The following is a 19,639-nucleotide window of genomic DNA, read 5'->3' as shown; positions in this document are numbered from 1 at the left end:
TTATGTTGAATTTAAATTGTGTCCTTCATTTAATAATTTTAATAAATATCATAAAAATTTTGACAATATGAAAGTGAGATGAAAATTCTTAAATAATTTTGTGACAACATAAATAATTTATCTATATATTATATAGTTCGGAATACACTTGCGAAAGGTTTTCGTTGGATCAATGAGAATGTGCCACATCAACGCTTTGAGAATTTCAGTTTCTGATGAAAAGTCCCTTTATGTTCCCTACATTAAATCAACAAAAATGCGTTGACTTCAATAATTTTTACATCAATCTATTATTTTCTCTAGAAGGCACCCTTTTTGGGTGTCTCTCACTCAACCGCTCTGGTCCTCCATGGTCTTTGTCTGCTTCCTGCTCTGCTGCCCCCCATTTGTTTCATTATTTTACTCGAACTTTGACCATTTTCCCCTTCCACTGTTGAAAAATGTCAGCTTTGCTTTCATGTTTCTTTTTTGTCATGCTCATTGATCGCAATGTCACAGTCTTGAAGCTTTGGACATGCCCATTTCTTTTTTCTTGTCATGATTTTCTATGTTGAGAGTGCGCTCTTCTTGTAGGTAAATGGGGTTGTCATTCAGGGCTCATTGATTAGCATTAAACTCGTTGATTTCCAAAGCTAAAGACAGGCCCCTATCGTTTTATTTCCTTTCATTTTTTATTTAAGAAATATATATATATATATTTTACATTTTCATCGTTTTTCTTTCCCGACTAAGCTGGTTGAAACCTTCATTTTTTCCTGTCTTGATATGATCTTCAATGTAAGTGAAGAGGGTTTTCCATTAGGATTATTGATGGTTAGCACAAAAAAAATTTCTTAAGTTCTAAATAAACCCATGTGCCTTCTAATTGTATGTTAGACATTTGTTTATCATTTGGTTGCAATTGAAAGTTTCTCTTAATATAATGCAAGTTCAGAACTTTCTGCTGCTGGAATAGTTTTCACTTCGTCGATCAGAGGATCATGAGGATGTACCGGGAAAAGCTTTAATGTTATGTCAATTAGCTAATCTTTATCCTCTTGACCAGTAGTCATGAAATTTAAGCACTTAGATGTCTGTATCTAGGCAAAGCTTGATGATCAAGTAGGTGAGAGAGCTTGCATTCCTTAAGAAACCATTTTCGGGTGATAAATAAGTTGATTGATGCGATTTCTTTGGTCCTCATCTTTTGGGTCTTGCTTCTCAGTTGTCATTGATGGAACAGCTTGCACGATGATACCTGTGGTTGAACCTGTAGCTTTGTCGGACCAAGATGAGTTAACTTTTGGAGTTCATTCTCTAAATCGGGACACTCAAGAGTCAACAGTGTTTTCACTAGTGAAATTTATAAGGGAACCTAAATTTATACTTACTTTGAGTGTTTTCGCTCAGTGTTTAGTTTTAGAGTTGAGTTGAGTTGAGTTTTAATTTTAATTGGGCTGTAATGATTGTATTATTGAATTACGAGAAAATGTATGAAAAAGTAATGAATAGTTGAGAGAATTTAATATTAAAAATTGAATTGAGTATAATAGAGTTGTATGTGAGTTTATGTTTATGGTCCACTTTTTTTTACCTTGAAGAGTTAAATTTTTGTTGTGTAGTGAGTAGAGTTAAAATTAGAGTTAAAATTTTAAAATTTAATTACAAAACCAAACGGAGCATGCATCGTTTTCAATCCTGTCCAGCATGTTTTAAATATTTTCACTACAGTTTCTTACTTTATAGATCAGCCCCTGAGTTTGTAAAGTGCTTTCAACGCAATTTTCATGAACTGTCTGGGCTGTTCCAGATCAGCACCTTCTGAACTTTTTTGGATTGCTCCTGTTCAATTTGCGAATGTTGAGAGTTATCTTAAAGCAATATATGAACTTTCTGGACTTCCTCGATACATGACTAGTTAGATACGGTATGTTATATTTCTTTATTTATTTACTGATACTCTCCTCACGCAGGGGCCAGTATAGATTTGTATTTTCTGTGAGACAAGCTTCAAGACAGTCAGGCTACCAGTTCGATATCTTGGAGTTCCACTGATATCGGGAAGCTTTTCAGATAAAGACTGCAAGCCTCTTCGGGACAAAATTACTCATGGCAACAGCAGCTGGGCCTCTAAACCACCTGTCCTACGCAGGTAGATTACATCTTAATATGTCCATTCTAAACTCCCTCCTCAGTTTAATACGTTTTGTGTTGCCCAAGAGGGCAATGAAGCAGCAGGTCGAACAAAAGTGCAAGGCCTTCTTATGGAAAGGCGATGAGAATAATGCAATAGGGGCAAGATAAATTAGACTACCGTGCTTGTGCTAAAAAAAGAAGCCGCCAGGTTACGGCCTAGAGACAAAGTAATATCAGCGCAGCATCTCTTGTACTCTTTAGGCTCCTTGATGGATGTTATTCAGCAATGTGGGGTCCTTCACTCCTTCTGGCTCTGGATCCCTTGAGAGCTGATTTATTTACTCAAAGGGCAGGAGATTTGGTCCATCGACATGCCAAACTCTTGCTCTTATATATGTTAGTTTTTAAACATTAGATTCAACAATTTCTTCCCCTGCGGTTTATATTTTATTTCATAGACCCACCTTCACTGGTACTGAGCATGGAATTACATAAATGTGGCCGAAGTCAGTGTGTGCATAGTCGAAGGATTGTTCACGAGTACAAAGATATTTGGAAGCATAAGTTACGATAGAAAAGCAGTACAAAACGGCTGCAAATAATGGAATGAGACAGATAAGGCAAACCAGATATACATAGACTCTATCCTTATACTTATTTTGGCTCAAACCAGCACATGATTGAATGAAATCAAAAGTCCTCCTCCTGATTTTGTTATATAATTGAATGAAACCCAATCAGTCAGAGTGCTGAATAGAAGATTGAGAGACAGCAACTTTGGTTGAATGATTTTGCATTCTAACTTGACATTACAATTACACCGTCCTGTGTATATAAGCAAATGTACACTACTGATGTTAACAAAAGAGCAAAGCAGGAAGAAATCAACGCATTAAATGGGAAGACTATTCCACGATAGTTGCCAAATTTTTTCCATTATGTGCTGTCACCTCTGCTCATTTTGGAATCATCAGAGGAGCCATTCTGGGATGAAAATGAGACTCCCGGTTTCTTTTCTTGGTTTCCTCAAAATGAGACTCCCAATTTCCTTCCCGAAGTCTTGGGGTTTTTTTACGAATTCTTCCTAGAGAATTTTCCTCAATAGGCTGGTCATCCGAGAAGAGTTCGACGTGCATGCCAATTGAATGAAGATAAGCAGAATTGCTTCCGGAAAATCCAACTATTTTGCCGTTATTTGATGTAAAAGAAAAAGGTGTTCCATCCTCGCTGCCGAACGGTCCAATTTTCCTTCTGTTGGTTCCAAGTGTGAGTGATCTGACGCAAACATGACTCCCTAACTGTCCAATATGTCCAGATATTGACTTCAAATATTCATCTGGATAATCAAATTTAATTTCCTGCAAAAGAATAAGTAAAAGCATAAGTTTAAAAAGATAGATGTTTAATGATTGTTTGGTTAGTTTCAGTGAAAATTTTGAAAAAGAAAAAGAAAAAAAGATTGCATGCACCGGCCAGATGAATGAGTGGGGACTTTGATCATTTTAAATCTATATATTATGGTCGAGCACAAAGGAAAAGAAATGGAAACACTTCACAAAATTCGGATGATTCCATTCCACTCTCCGTTTCCATTCACTTTCGCCAAGGTTGCACTTAATAGCGAATTGCCTAATACATAGGAGAAACGAAAAGTAGCAGCAACTTACCCTAGGAATTCCACCATCGCCTCCATGGTACGAACCTTCCGCAACATTTTCATTATCGCCATATATGAATTTGATGGAATCAAGTACACATCCAATTCGAAGATTAATCTGTCTTATTCCAGTATGTTTCCCATCATCCCATTGATGCCTGCTGTCATCTCCAAAGGGTCCAATAGCCTTGAGCGGAAGTTTATGATAAACTGGTGCGAAATGTGCTCCAATTGCGTTAAGAAAACGGCGTCCGCTCCTTCCATAAAATCCATTTATCATGCCAATGTTCCATGGAGTCCTAAAGAACGTCCCATTTATTCGAGTCTCATCTTCTCCAAAAGGTCCATATGGCCTGAAGTTACTTTGAAACCTGAGAGATATAATAACATTGACATCCTCCACTTTTCCATAATATCCAGACAACATGCTAATGTATTCACCATTTGTGTAATCTAATTCGATCTGCAAATGTTAGAGATCACAAAGAAACTAGTTAGTTAATAAAACGAACTCCGACCTCCCAAACTGCTCTAGAAAGGAAAAGGGAAAGATATTTAAATCGAAGTAATTAACTGTAAATTCATTTGAACCACTAGTTCCTCCGTGTCTGAGTCCTTCCACGATGATCCCATCTTTCTCATAGACACACCAGATGGAATTGATGACCCGTCCCCAAGAAAGAACTATTTTCCTTAAGTTGCTATTATTTCCATCATCCCACTGGTGACCACCTTCGTCTCCAAATGGACCAGCATTCCCGAAGGGATGTATATGAGAAACAGGTTCAAGATGCGCTCTGATGGACTCGAGCTGGGAATCATAAGTAACTGTTCCAAAGAATCCCACAATCTTCCCACTGTTCCATTGGACTGGAAAATGCCTTCCGTTTTCCTCTCCAAAGGGTCCGTACTTCCTCTTGTTGCTTTGAAATGTCAGAGATCGAACTCGTTCTTTACCTGATACTTCATCTATATATTCAGATATAGATGTCAAATACTCATACGGATAGTCCAGCTTAATCTGTACATGAGCATAGATATCGCCATCTATCAGTTCAAACTTTTGTGTTGGTCATATATCCAATAACTACTTATAGATCCATTTAAATTTTGACAGATTTATTGATATATTTATATGTACAATATTCGAATACAACATACTTGAGCAGAACTTACGGTGTGTTTTTCGCCTCCCTCAGCTCTACCGTGTGTGAAGGGACCAAGTGGATGCCCATAATTATCATATAAGACGCTGATGGACTCGATCACTGAAGCAGAGGACACCACACTGATTTTCCTTATATCCATATGCTTTTTGTCATCCCAGGTTTCACTTTCACGGTCAAAGTGTGTTATGGAATTGAATGGATATGGATGGGGAACTGGTCCAAAATGAGTTCCAATGGAATCAAGGACTTCATCACAATTTCCGAAAAACCCAATGATCATTCCTTCATCTACTGGGGGAATAGTGAAAGCTGTCCCCATTTCTTCACCAAACGGTCCATACATTCGTCTGTTACTATGGAACCTGAGTGACCGGATTACTCTGAAACGATAATTTTCTTCAATGTATCCTGAGATTGAAATCAAGAACTCATTTGGATAATCTAGTGCAACCTGCAAGCATTTGAACATGAAATTAACTTCCCTGAGGATGCATGCATGGTAGAATAGCTAGCAGATGAGTTGATATACATATGTAGGTAGAGTATAATATATCATATTAACAATTGACTATTGACTTTGACTATGTAGTGACTACTGGTCCCATTTTTCTCATGTATGGCGAGGGAGGTGGGCTTCCCCACTCTAGGCACCCACCCTGCTTCTTCTTTTTTTCTTAACTATAAATTTTACATTTTTTACTTAATTAAAATTTATTCTTCCTAGTTTGCATCTCAAAGCCCCGCATAGTTCATGTTCGAATCGAGTTAGCTCGCAAAGGGGTAAAATTCTTCCAATTGGAGATTTTCTCCATTTACAAGATCCAAATTCAAAATTTTGCTTAAGAGAAATAGGAGCTGAATCACCTAAATCAATGCACTTTAGTAATAGTTTTTATTAAGTATAAACAAAATAATTTTTATCACCAATTTATATCTATATATAATTATACAAGCCGGATCAAATCATCGGATAATGCCACGTAGGGTTTAGATAATCCGTAGTTGAATGACTTTTAGAGTTCCCTCCAATCATAACAAAATAAAGTTACATCCACACTCTGAATTCCAAACGTTTTTTACATTATGGTAATTAAAAAGTCATAAACAATATATATTGTTAAAGAAGTAAAAAAAAATTAACATTTCGTGGTTACACGTACCCTTGGAATGAACAAAACAAAAATTATTTTACCCTATGAATTACGGGAAACTCACTTTTTATGTAGACATTATAAAGATATGACCCATAAGAAATAAAATTTAATCAACTACAATTGCAAATGAAAAAGATAAAAATTAGTCTTAGTATGGATCTTAGTCAGAGACGGAATGTTATTTTACCTATTTGTCTGATTCAATAGTTGTCACCAATCTGTTAATATGCCCATCAAATCTATAGTTCGTGCATAACACATGCCTTTCGTCTAGTTTAACTATACCTTTTATTTGTGATGCTAAAAGTATTTTATTATTTTGAACCTGAAAGATTATGCCAGCTTATTGACTGAAACTAATCATTACTTGTACATTGATTTGACTGTGGCCAAGAGATACTTTTAAAATTACCGGGTCACTTGATGTCTATTATATTATGATTATGATATTGTAAGTAGGAATATTGAAAATTAAATTAATGTTAGCTTTTATATGGTATGACATATAAATTAATATAATTTTTTAAAAAATCTGAATCATTTATAAGCCATTAAGAATTAATAAACTTTCCACATAAGTATTTTTATTATTAGTGCCAATTGTTTCCTATATAATCTATTACGTAGACTAGTATAATGAAGCAAAAGAGTGACGAAAAATTTTCTCGATCCGCAACATTGAGTTGCTCTCTAGTATGTGTGAAAATAGGGACTGATCAAGAGACCCATGCGTCTAAATAGGGAATAGATAGAGAGTGCCATTTGTACGAAATTGAAAACAGATCTCTTCCAATTTGATTAGGGATGGACCTAGAATTTGGAGTGAGCGGAGGAGAGGTCCTTGAAGGGACAAATAGGAAGATATTATTTCTGAATTAAAGGGTCAAATATATGGAATAATATCAGAATTTAGATAATGATATATAAATTTTCTTTGAATCTCAAAATATTAGAGATGGGGGATTGCCTCCCTCAACCCACCATCGATCAATTCCCGAAGTCGATGGTGTCGCCACTACACAAACCCTCTATATCTGTGATTTTCTATTATTAAGATAACTTGTTATTTACTAACACTAATTTATTTCTTTATCTTTTGTTTTTTAATTTTTCGATTATAAGAAAAATCATAACTCCAATACAAAAAAAAATAAGAGAGAAAAAGGGGCATGGGAGTCCCATAACGAGATTCAACCTTAAAATCTCTCGCTTTAGTGCCGAAAATTTGTTACATTGCACAAAAATGCTGTTCCTCTAACAAGTTTGAGGTCGAAGGTATTATATATCATAATAAAAAGATATAATATATAAATATATATATATATATAAACATATTGCATATTTAGCAATGCAAGTAATTTCTCTTTAAATTTCCTAAAAAAAAAACAAAAAGAATGTTTGTCTTTAGACTGGTAATAAAAACTAAACATTTTTGAGAGAAAGAGGTTGCAAGTTTGAATCTCATTTGTCTAGTCCTTCAAGTCAAATATGGTCCAAAAGTGAGACACATTTCCACAATCTCCACCATGCATCGTTTTGGCCTCACACTCCTCCTACTCTATGTTTGCTACCTTGGGGCTCCACCCCAAGGTCTACAAATACTAACCAAGTCCCATCAATACGTGAATTTGTCCATGGTCACAGGTTTTGTGAAAATGTTCGATGGATTGTCCGTTGTCCCGACTTTCTCGATTTGTACTACTCCACGATTAGTAACCTCCTAGATAAAATGATATTGGATGCTCATATGCTTGGTCCTCTTCATGGTAGACTTGGTTCTTACTCAATCAAATAGCACTCTGATTATCAAAGTACACCACTAGGGATCCTTTCTTTCTTCTTTAGGACCCGCTTGCACCCTACAATCTTCTATTCTTGGGAGACTTAACAAGCTCCCATGTCTAATTTTTCCTAAGAAACTGCATCTCTTTGGTCATGGCTGCTCCTCAGTGCACTCAGTTCCTACTCTAAATAGCTTCCATGCAGTTAGGTGTGTTGTCATCCTCAATTTCCTCAGCTATATTCAATGCAAAAGCTATTATATCTACATGCCCAAACCTCTGGGGAGGTTTTATCCACTTAATTGTTTGTATCTAGCGAGACTACAATCCTACAGAAGTTATTGCAGTTGTTAATGACGAAACTCAGGATGTGCTTCCTCAACTTCTTGTGGACTTTCTTATAGCCCAATCTTGAGTTCTACTTGTTTCTCACTTAACTTCACCTGCTCCTCATACTCTAGCTCCATCCTTTCAGTCCCTTCACTCTATTTTCAATATAGTTGATTCATTAAAGGTCACATCACAACTAATGAAGAATTTTGAACCGTCCGAGCACTAAAACATACAATCCTTCTCCCCATCAGCATATTCTTAGAGGATGCAATTCTTGGTTCTTCAGTCAAGCTTCCCATCTTTGATATGAGCATAAGACAGATATGCAAAAACCCTCAAGTTACCATGACTGGGGGTTGCCCGATCTGCTTTTCATTTGGGGCCATGCACTCAATGACCGGAGACCTACTCATCAAGTAATGGATTGTTCATCTACTCAGCAATATCGATACGTTGTGGCATTCTCAGAGCTGTCTGATATCATGCGATTCCTAGCTTACTACAAAACGTGTTGAATTCATCAATAATTTAGAGTCCTCGATAGTTGATCGATTTTCTTGTCTAATTCTCAAAAAGTGTCTTTCAACCTTTGAACTTCATGAATACACCAGTCTTATATTTAATAAAGTATACCCAAACTTTTTCTTGAATAGTTATTGTTCAATTGAGGTTTTCATATACTTGCACCGGCTCTTTGATGGAATTTAAGAAGGACACTACAAATATGAGTTAACATAGGCCAGAATACCCTTGGTCTGATGAATCTCGATGTTAAGCTTTACCCCGTGTTGTTTCCTAAAGGTTTAATGCTCATAGAGATCTAGCAATCCCATCTTCTGACCGTAGAGTGATCCACGCTTACTCAGCTTCGTCAATCCCCTTATTGATGTGCTTGAGCCTCATGTACCAAATTTTTGTTATGATAATATTAAGGTCTGTTGAACAAATGGCTAAAGTTTTCATAGTTGTGCTCCTCTACATAATGGATGGGCTATTGTGCTTTAGACGCTTCATGATCATAAGGACACCCCTAAACTCATTCAAGACTCCACCTTTCCCACTATACTCATATTCAAGACAATCAAGAGTATCGAAACTAATCAGATTCTTCATCTTAGTGACATGTCTGACATTAGGTAGAGTTCTAATAATGCCATCAAACATCTTTATTCTGCCCAATACCAATACTAACTACCTTGGAGGCGTTGTTGTTGCTCATGAGAACCTTACCTTCTTCAATCTTCTCATAGTGGCGAAGGGTTCTCGATTGAGACACATATAGCAAGAGCATCCTATAGCCAAGATCCAACTGGTCTTTGAGCTATCCGCTGAAGTAGCAAAACATATCTCTATTCACATGCTCATGGGCTCTTATGAATGCATCCACCATGCTCCTCCTCATCAGAATCCCTCTCAACTACTCCAGCAGTGGCCATATGACCGGCATTCTGGCGCTTCCTATTCATCTTCTAAAATTCTTCTTGAGGTGCCCTTACTCCTTGCAATGCCATCAGATCACCTAATTCCCTCTTGACTTACTCTACAACTCCCTTTGGCCTTGAGAATCTTTCTCATTCCCCCATCCTTGTATAAAGAGATCGTTGCTATCGCCCTATTGATTCTTAACCATTTTCTTCTTGAAATCCCTGGAGAATAGCTTTGACTTTACATCTTCAAGAGTAGTGCTCATCCTCCCACATAACATCGCATGAATAAGGTTTTCATACGACTTTGGCAACGAGCACAGTAAGAGTAGAGCTTGGTCCATAATTAATATTCACATAAATTTTTTGGAGATCCATAACAATATGGTTGAAAAAATCCATGTGATCGGCAATCAAGGTGCTCAGACTCATTTGAAATTGATAAAATCGTTGCTTCACATATAGCCGGTTTGCCAATGACTTCTTCAATTGCAACGGTATAAGCTTTTGCCACAACTTCGAAACGGGCTCCTTATCACACAACTCTCGAAGCGCCTTGTTTGACATGCTCAATTGGATGGCAATTAGGACTTTCGCCATGACTTTCTTCGTCTCCTCGGCCTCCATTGTGGACATTCAAGAGCTCCCTTAATCTTTCATGTTTATCCTTCACAATTCAAATTCATTTGATCTATCAAACTTCTCTACTTTAAACCCCGTCGACATCCTCAACCTTTTCTCAAATATCCCACAAGAGTGTTATGAACTTGAATTGGGCTAGAAACAAGTCAAACCCGATGCCAAACCACGATTCATAGGCCCATAGTATGGTTTAAAACCGATTTGCAGATACAAGAGTTATCCTTCCTAAACCGTGATTTGATTTGTCTGTTCTGCGGTTTGAGGCGGCCAACACCTCAATTAAGTCAGGGACCACGGTTCCATGGCTCTAACTGCGGTTTCCACTCAACCAGCAAGTTGTCCCTTTTGTCTTCGGTCTCCCGAGGTCCAAACACAAGGCACATCTCTACAAGATCCATGCTCCACACCAACATACCGCTTATATGTTCAGTCTAAGTTCACTTGTACTCGATCCAGTGTAACGTGCCACTTGCACGTCCTAAGTGGATCTTTAATATAGTAAATCATTATTAGATGTTTGATATTTTGATACATGTAAAAATGAGCCCGCCAACTATTGTGAGAATTGTGACAAAAAATATATATTTTTCGAAAATCCCCAACTTTTTTCACCTTTAAAAATTCACTCACTCTCTCTCTATCCTCCTTCCTCTTCCAACAGGGATAATACGATTGATGTGGGGTTCTGGTACGAGCTCTCTCTTTTCATCCTTTTGGTGGTCACCTCTCTCTCTGCTATTTTTATCTCTATCTCTATATCTATCTCAACCACAATCCTCCCTCATAGCAGACCTCACTCCCGTGGTTTCTCTTAGAGAGGATGGGAGGAAGGAAGGAAAGGGGAGAGAGATAGAGCTTATAGAGGTTGGATGGGCTAGGGGATGGTGTTAGAAGCTTCTTGCGATGAGTTCGGGCTTTCGACATCCACACTTGTTAAAACTAATTTGGGCCTATTTGAAAGAATAATTCAATATTTTTTACTTGCGTCATTCATCTAGTAGTTTGGTTTGGTATATGATAGCTTGTATGTATAATAACTCTCCATATCTTAACCATTCATTACCTTCTTACCCCATGATCCAAACAAGGTATATGTAAAATACCCACTTAGGTCTACACGGACTTGAGCCCATCTGCAACCCAAAAACTTAAGCTAATAGGTTACTGAACCCAAGCCTCATATAAGCTTGTGGTTTCTTTCTCAATTTTTCGATGTGGGATAACATATCTCAACACCCGCCCTCACGTGGCAACGTGTGGTCCAACACGTGCCACGTGCCTTAAACACCCGCCCTTAACAACTGACCCGAGCCGGGCATCCTCTTCCATACTCGGGCAAGGGGGGAACAAATACCAAACTAGCCTCGAGCTCCACACTCGAGCCTAACTAGAGGTGCACCTTTTTAGCTACCTCGGAACTGGACCAGGCCACTCTTGGGCCTGATTAACATGAGGCGCACTCTTGGCTACCTCGGAATCGAATCTGGCGTGATATGAGCCCACATGAGCGCGCGGAAGCATAACCTGCTCTGATACCATATAAAATTTCTATTGATTTATACAGATCTGGGCCCATATCCACTTAAAAGCTCAATCTGATAAGTGGTGGTACCCAAATCTCATATAAACCAGTGGATTTTGATTCATCTTTCCTATGTGGGATTAATATCCTCAACACTCGTCCTCATGTGCAACGTGTAGTCTGTTTTTACCTACACGTTGTCACGTGTCCTTAAACACCCGCCCTCAATAATTGACCTTGAGCCGGACTCTTCTTCCGTGCTCAGACGAGGGGGGACTACTACGAGGCGCACACTTTGGTTGCACTCGGACATATTGGGCCTGACGCGGTGTGAGTGCGCACACGCGCGTGGGCGCGCTACGCGTAACCTGGGCTCTGATACCATGTAAAATACCCACTTAGACCTACACGGATTTGAGCCCATCTGCAACCCAAAAGCTTAAGCTAATAGGTTACTGAACCCAAGCCTCATATAAGCTTGTGGTTTCTTTCTCAATTTTTCGATGTGGGATAACATATCTCAACACCCGCCCTCACGTGGCAACGTGTGGTCCAACACGTGCCACGTGCCTTAAACACCCGCCCTTAACAACTGACCCGAGCCGGGCATCCTCTTCCATACTCGGGCAAGGGGGGAACAAATACCAAACTAGCCTCGAGCTCCACACTCGAGCCTAACTAGAGGTGCACCTTTTTAGCTACCTCGGAACTGGACCAGGCCACTCTTGGGCCTGATTAACATGAGGCGCACTCTTGGCTACCTCGGAATCGAATCTGGCGTGATATGAGCCCACATGAGCGCGCGGAAGCATAACCTGCTCTGATACCATATAAAATTTCTATTGATTTATACAGATCTGGGCCCATATCCACTTAAAAGCTCAATCTGATAAGTGGTGGTACCCAAATCTCATATAAACCAGTGGATTTTGATTCATCTTTCCTATGTGGGATTAATATCCTCAACACTCGTCCTCATGTGCAACGTGTAGTCTGTTTTTACCTACACGTTGTCACGTGTCCTTAAACACCCGCCCTCAATAATTGACCTTGAGCCGGACTCTTCTTCCGTGCTCAGACGAGGGGGGACTACTACGAGGCGCACACTTTGGTTGCACTCGGACATATTGGGCCTGACGCGGTGTGAGTGCGCACACGCGCGTGGGCGCGCTACGCGTAACCTGGGCTCTGATACCATGTAAAATACCCACTTAGACCTACACGGATTTGAGCCCATCTGCAACCCAAAAGCTTAAGCTAATAGGTTACTGAACCCAAGCCTCATATAAGCTTGTGGTTTCTTTCTCAATTTTTCGATGTGGGACAACATATCTCAACAGTATAAGTGACATTGATGTCTAGTCCACAGCAATATCATCCTTCGTATGCTTTAAAAAAATGCAACGTTGTTCTAATAAATTATGTAACCGTATATATACTAGGGGTGCACATCCACGCTACTCGCAGGAATACACATAAGAAAAGTGAAAAATAACCAAATATATTGATTGCTAGATTGGTGTCATTTACGGTGTTAGTAAAGTCCGAAAAATCTGAAAACCCAAACCAATCCAGACCAAAAAAATTGAATCTAAAAAAAATCTAATAAGTTTTTGCACGGGTTTTAGGGGTGGAAAAAACCTACTCGAAAAAATCGAGGACCGATCGAAATAACTTAACGGTATCCGAAATCGCCTGAAATAATATATATATATTATATACCAGAGACTCGGCGTGATCAGTAAGATTGCAACATAAGCAGTTAGAAGTAGTAGCAAAGCCCTTTCAAAATTAAAACAAATGAAAATGTTACAACAAAGGATATTAAGAACATTTTAGGGCAAAATGACTTTACAGATAATTATATATCTTAATACCTTAGGATCCCAATTAGACAAGATAAAAAACATAGTATCCAGGACATCCCTTTCAGGGTTGCTTCCAATGAAAAGCCTCCATTTAAACCACATGAAATACCAAAATCTAATAGGAGAGAATTTTTAGATGAAATTAATGTAGGTCCAGAGCACTCCAAACGCATGAAAGAATTTATATCAGAAGAATTGACAAATTCGGTCAGACAGGATACACCCCAAACTACGATAGGATTTACATCCAAACCATTACTTAAAATTTTAACTAAAATAATCGGGCTATAATTTTCTTAGATAAAACTAGCTCCTCTGAAGAAGAATCAGATGGGAAATAAACAAGTTGATATGGAAACAATCTCAAAAAAAATTATTATAAAATCTATGATAGCACCGGACATGTTGATTATCATGGGTTCACCGAGACATTTTTCCCGTGTGCTCTTACTCTTTTACTAAATTTTTGGATTATCATAGGTTGACCAGTGGACCTATGCATGCAGGCCAGATCCTCAAACTCAGTTGTCGGTGCTCATTCGATAATTGAAATGCTAATGGTGGGTCCAGCTCAACAAGGAGCATTTGGACCATCATTATGTTCTCAATTGGTCTGAGAAAAATCCCCAGTTGTTAGACCGACTATGGGCTGATCTCACATGAAAAAAGAGCATCCCTTGATAGGAATACAGGTCAAGACTTCCATAATTGCTCTCTGACATGAAAACAGGTCTCCATGCAAAGCTATAGGAAATTCCCGCCGACACTACGTGCTAAGATATCATGAAATGGAGAAATACGTGCCTTGCAAGCCTTTGTTGGAAAAATAATTGAAAAAAAGAAAAAAGAAAAAGCATGTATATTTTATTTAAAAAGAAAGAAAGTGGCAATAGGATCATGGCAAGAACTTGTCTGCAGTGAAAAGAAAACTTTTGATGCCTATAAAAAGAAACGTACTAAGGCATCAAGGACACTCATCTCTCCGTACACACTTCTTCTCTTCCATGTGTCATCTCCTCTCCCATGTAATCTTCTCTTCCATCCCTCTTTCCGAAGAATTTCCACTTTTCTAAGTTTTCTGATTCAGGTTTCAATTGTTACCCTATGTATGGCATAGAAGAGAAATAGAAATAAGAGGTGAGGGGAACGTTGGAATAGAGAGAGATTTTATTGGCATATTCTTCTTTTTCATTTTTACATAATTCATCATATTACATAAGTTTTTGAACTTTTAAATGACTATGTATCCAAACCTGTATAAGTCCAAATAGAAATTTAATATCAATTATATTTCTTTACATAGGAGATTGCAAATCATATATATTTGAATAATTTGATCATTCAAGAAATCATTTTACATATTTTGAATTCATATATGATTATTTTGTTTTATATATGAAAAGACCCATGAGACAAGATAGGCTAAATAATCAGGCACCGAAAGAAAAACTCCACCCATTAACAGAAAATTAATCTTTTTTTGCATAATCTTTCTATTCATTTTAATTTATCCACTCTTTTAAGTCATAGACGATATCTCCATATACATATTACAAGTTAAATTTTTCTCTCTAAAGATATATATGTTATTCACAATTTCAATAACTTCTCATGTTTATTGTCATAAATTCACTTTTTTAATTGCAGTCACAGTTTATGTTGATATATCTACATACGTAATTTTTTTCTCTCATACTTATTAGTGGCATAAATGTTGATTATTTATATTTGTTATACAAATATTCATAAAATATTACCGGGCAACACACGAATGTCAATTGATCTATACATACACATATATATATATATATATTAATTCAAACTACTTTAATGAAATATTTCCGTTCGTGCAACGAGGGCTTTCCACATAAGCGTATTAGACTCACGAAATTCCTCCGTTCGTGTGCCTCAACTTGTAGTGAGTCGTCTCTGCGAGTCTCTTCATTAATATAAACTTGGACATTTTTAAAATTTTTTCTAAATTTGTATAATATATTTAGAATATTTTTACATGTTCCCAGGGAGATTTTTAAAAATTATTTAGATACAAATTAATGTAATTAATCCCAATATTTTTATTTATTTCTAATATTTTGTATTATAAAATTAGTAATATCAACAATATAAATAAACGTTCGCGCTAGATTACACGTGTCCCACGACTCACCCATCATCTTCCTTTTCAGTGAACCGTTGCTTGCTTCTCTCACGCACAGCCAGTTTTCCATTCTTTTATATATATATATATATATATATATATATCAGAATTTCTAAAGTTTATTTTTGATATAAGTAAAATTTATTAGTTCCTTAATAGAATAAAACTTTACATGATTCGGCATGTTATATGTTTCAATAAAAAAATAAAGGTAAAACTTCAAAAGCGAAATTTTCTCAAGTTTTAATGGAAATAATGGAATGTACTCTTTTTGCTATTTATTATCAACTAAAATTTCGTACCATGCTGCGCCTATATAAATCTAGTGTGTGTGTATATATATATATATATATGTATGTATGTATATATAAAAATAGACTAACCTGGCAAAGTCTGCTGGTCATAGTAGAGTACCATCCACCATGCGGACGCGAACGAACCAAAGATCCATCATCATCGTACTCTAAGGTGATCGAATGAATCACACTATCGAAGACGACAGAGATTTTCCTCACAGTGGTATGTGCTCCGTCATCAAAAGGGGTACCAGAACCTCCACATGGACCAACAGATTTGAAGGGTACAATCGGAGAAATTGATGTCAGGTATACTCCAAGTGAATCAAGGCAAGGATTTTTTACCAACTTCTGGAGTATCTGATACCATTCATCTTTCACTTTTCCGGAAAGAAAATCGGTGAAAGTCTCAATCACTGACGGGATCCCTCCGGCATAATGAACAAGACCTCTGGACAATTCTTCATAACCTTCCTTGGGATTGCCTTGATCAAATGCATGATGACAGAAGAGTTGAAGTGAGTCCTGTGGATTCAATCCTGGGACCATGAACTTCTCGTGGACACCGAGGTCATCCAGCAGTTGCTCATCTCTCGTGGTTATCAAAATTCTGCTTCCAGGTCCGAGGAAATCCTGTTCTCCTGTGAAAAAGAATGTCTGTTTCTTCTTGTCTAAGTTATCGAGAACGAGAAGTATCTTCTTTTGAGACAGCCGAGTCCTAATCTCACGCAAGTTGTGGTTTTTCCGGTCCGACAACATGACTTGTTTTATCTTTAAGATATCCTGAAGGAGTTGCTTCTGTAGCTTAACAAGTTTATGTTTCTCGTCCGCATGTCGGATATCCTTAAGTAAACTGACTCCTTCAAATTTGTTAGAAAGACGACCGCAGATAGCTTTCGCAATTGCAGTTTTCCCTATACCTTCCATACCGTATATCCCTACCATACGGACATCATCTTTCTCGATGTTCAACATAGAGATTAAATGACCAACGTTGTGATCTAATCCCACCGCATTTTTTGTAAAATAGGGAGACCGCAAAAAGAAAACTTTTTTGGAAAGGTGGTCCACAACGAGCCCAATGAATTCTGCTTCGTCCCTGCAGTAATAGTCATAATTTTGTATTCATACAACTGTCACTATTAACCATAAAAAAAAAAAAGAAAAAAGAAAAAAGGAACACGGAATAAGAAGGGGAGTCCTATGTGTGGCAGTAGCACTCACCCGAGAGCTTAAGTAATCAAACGAAAAAAAAAAAGAAAGTGTGGATTCATTTGAACCGATTTAAAATGATTGCATTGTAGACTTTCTCCTCATTTAATAGCAAGATTGGCGTAGTTTTGAAAGTGAAACTATAGTAGGTTTGCTTCCTTATATCCTCTGACCGCACGTACAGCCCAAAATGAACGAATAAATGAACGCATGAAAAGAAACTTATTATGTCGTACCCACCTTGCGTCATGGTCCACATGCCAAGATGAAATGGTCCCAGCCTCTCTGAGGGCAACTCTCCAAGCCTCCTTTTCCGTCTGGTCCTTGGCCTGACTCCTATTGAATCCTTCCCCAAACTTCCCGGACTGGTTCCGAACTTCGGACGGCTCCACGTTGTAGAAAATAGGTATTAACATGTGGCCATGATGTCTGTACATCTTGTTACACTTGAGAATCTCGACGAGTTCCTGGAGGCACCACTTGGAGTCGGCATAGTTGGTGGAGAAGATGATGATAGCGATTCGGGAGTGATGGATCGCGCTAATGAGCATAGGTCCCACCACCTTCCCCCTCTCTGCCTGATCAACATCCCGGTAGCAGCGTATATCTGCCTGCAATAGGGCGTGGAAGAGGTGGGACACGAAACCCTTTCTCGTATCCTCCCCCCTGAAGCTAACAAACACGTCGTGCTTCCAGTCAGGCTGAGTAAAATCAGTGAGCTGATGTGCCCGTGGCGATAACGGAGTCGGACGAGGCCGGGGTTGGGGCTCCATCCTTTCCTTTTTTTTCTTTAGACCGGGCAGCATCCTTTGATTTGCTAAATGCTAAAGATGTCAAGTAGCGTAAGAGGGTGATAGGAGATGAGTAATTTCAGCCTATCCAATGATATGGGAATAAGATTCATAATTAAAGTATGTTCGATGGGGCAAGCATTTATAGGCTCGATGTGAAGAAAGTATGTTTGCGGTGGGAATTATTAGGATTCTCGGACACCAAAAATTTTCATCCATCAGTGGGAAAGAGATTCCCACCGAGAGATGAGTTTTTTCTTGAAGGAAAAGCTTTCTCCTCAGCAATAATATATTTTTAATTTATTATTTAAAAATGAAAATCGATTCCTTTGTAAATATTACTTAATTTATTATAAGTAAATAAAATAAAATTTTAATATTTGTTATTATTCAAAAATTATAATCGTATGGGTATATATTATTCTTGCATTATGTATAAGCACTTGTAATTGAATAAAATAAATTTATTCACGTCAAAATTAAGATCTAAAAAAAAATATTTTAATGTTTTCTTTTTTAATTTTAACTTTAATTATTTTATTCACCTAATCGTCAACACGTAAGGAAATTTCATATGTGTCAGGAAGTAGTTTCAAGAAATATTGGCGAGTCACTAGCCGGCTCCGTCAATACAAAGCATAGTACCATGACCTTGAAAGTTCATGAATTAAACGACAGTTAGGTTTCCAATTCACAAAATCGAAGTGCGCCTCATACGATCTAACGGCTCGGGAATTTAGCCACTTTGAGCTCTCCACCAAATATCCACGCACGAATCCGAGTCCGAAACAAAATAAGCAGCTGTGGAGCCTACCCAATTAATGTCTCGACCAAATACAACTCAAAAGGGCTGAGTTGCAAATTGAGATTGTCCACTAATGTAAGTGAACCCACACTCCCTAGAGAAGGTTCGGCAAGTGTTGTCGAAGAAGCTGAGATCCTCTCCTTCACCACCCGGAAGCTCCTAGAACGAATTTGTTTCGATCCAAGAGGAACCAATTGAACGGAAAAGATAAACGGGAATGAAAAGTGCGTTGGAAGGAAGTGGGATTAATGTAAATTATAAGGAAAGTTAAGTGCGATAAAACGAATAAGAATAAAAGATATGAGTTTGATTGATATGTGTGCGGAACCCTACAACGAACTTTGACACACATATATATAGGTGTGTACATGAAACACTATGAGATCTATCAAAATCGAATGTGCCTATAAAAGCAATATTGACATGTTATTCAATAAGTAAATAACTACCTAGACCACCTAAAATCTGTAAAACGAAACATCTAGATTATTGAAAAAGATTACCCAATTATTTAGGCTGCTTTTGTTTTCATAGTCTGATTTTAGAATCATGATTTTGATTTTAACTCTATCCACTACACAACAAAAATACACGTTTCCCAAATCAAATTTATAATACCATCTCATTCGTTCTTTTCCACAATCAAAATCAAAATCAAAATCAAATTAAAATCAAACTCCGAAACCAAACGGGACTTAACTTCTTAAAATTA

General features: G+C 37.7%; 1 protein-coding gene across 1 annotated transcript; it reads right to left on the bottom strand.

The window, feature by feature from the left end:
• Positions 1–2,876: 2,876 nt before the first annotated feature.
• Positions 2,877–18,189, bottom strand: LOC116194228. The gene is made up of 6 exons (XM_031522987.1): positions 17,572–18,189; positions 16,207–17,218; positions 4,949–5,392; positions 4,347–4,793; positions 3,783–4,235; positions 2,877–3,473 (listed from the first exon to the last, which is right to left on the bottom strand). Exons 1-6 carry the CDS (start codon positions 18,135–18,137, stop codon positions 3,072–3,074), a joined length of 3,324 nt encoding a protein of 1,107 aa, XP_031378847.1. The 5' UTR covers positions 18,138–18,189; the 3' UTR covers positions 2,877–3,071.
• Between the last annotated feature and the right edge of the window lie 1,450 nt (positions 18,190–19,639).

The sequence above is a fragment of the Punica granatum genome, chromosome 2 (assembly GCF_007655135.1).
Source record: "Punica granatum isolate Tunisia-2019 chromosome 2, ASM765513v2, whole genome shotgun sequence".
NCBI classification, from domain to species: Eukaryota; Viridiplantae; Streptophyta; class Magnoliopsida; order Myrtales; family Lythraceae; genus Punica; species Punica granatum.
Note: the sequence above shows the minus strand (reverse complement) of the source record. Positions and strands in the feature narration are given on the sequence as shown.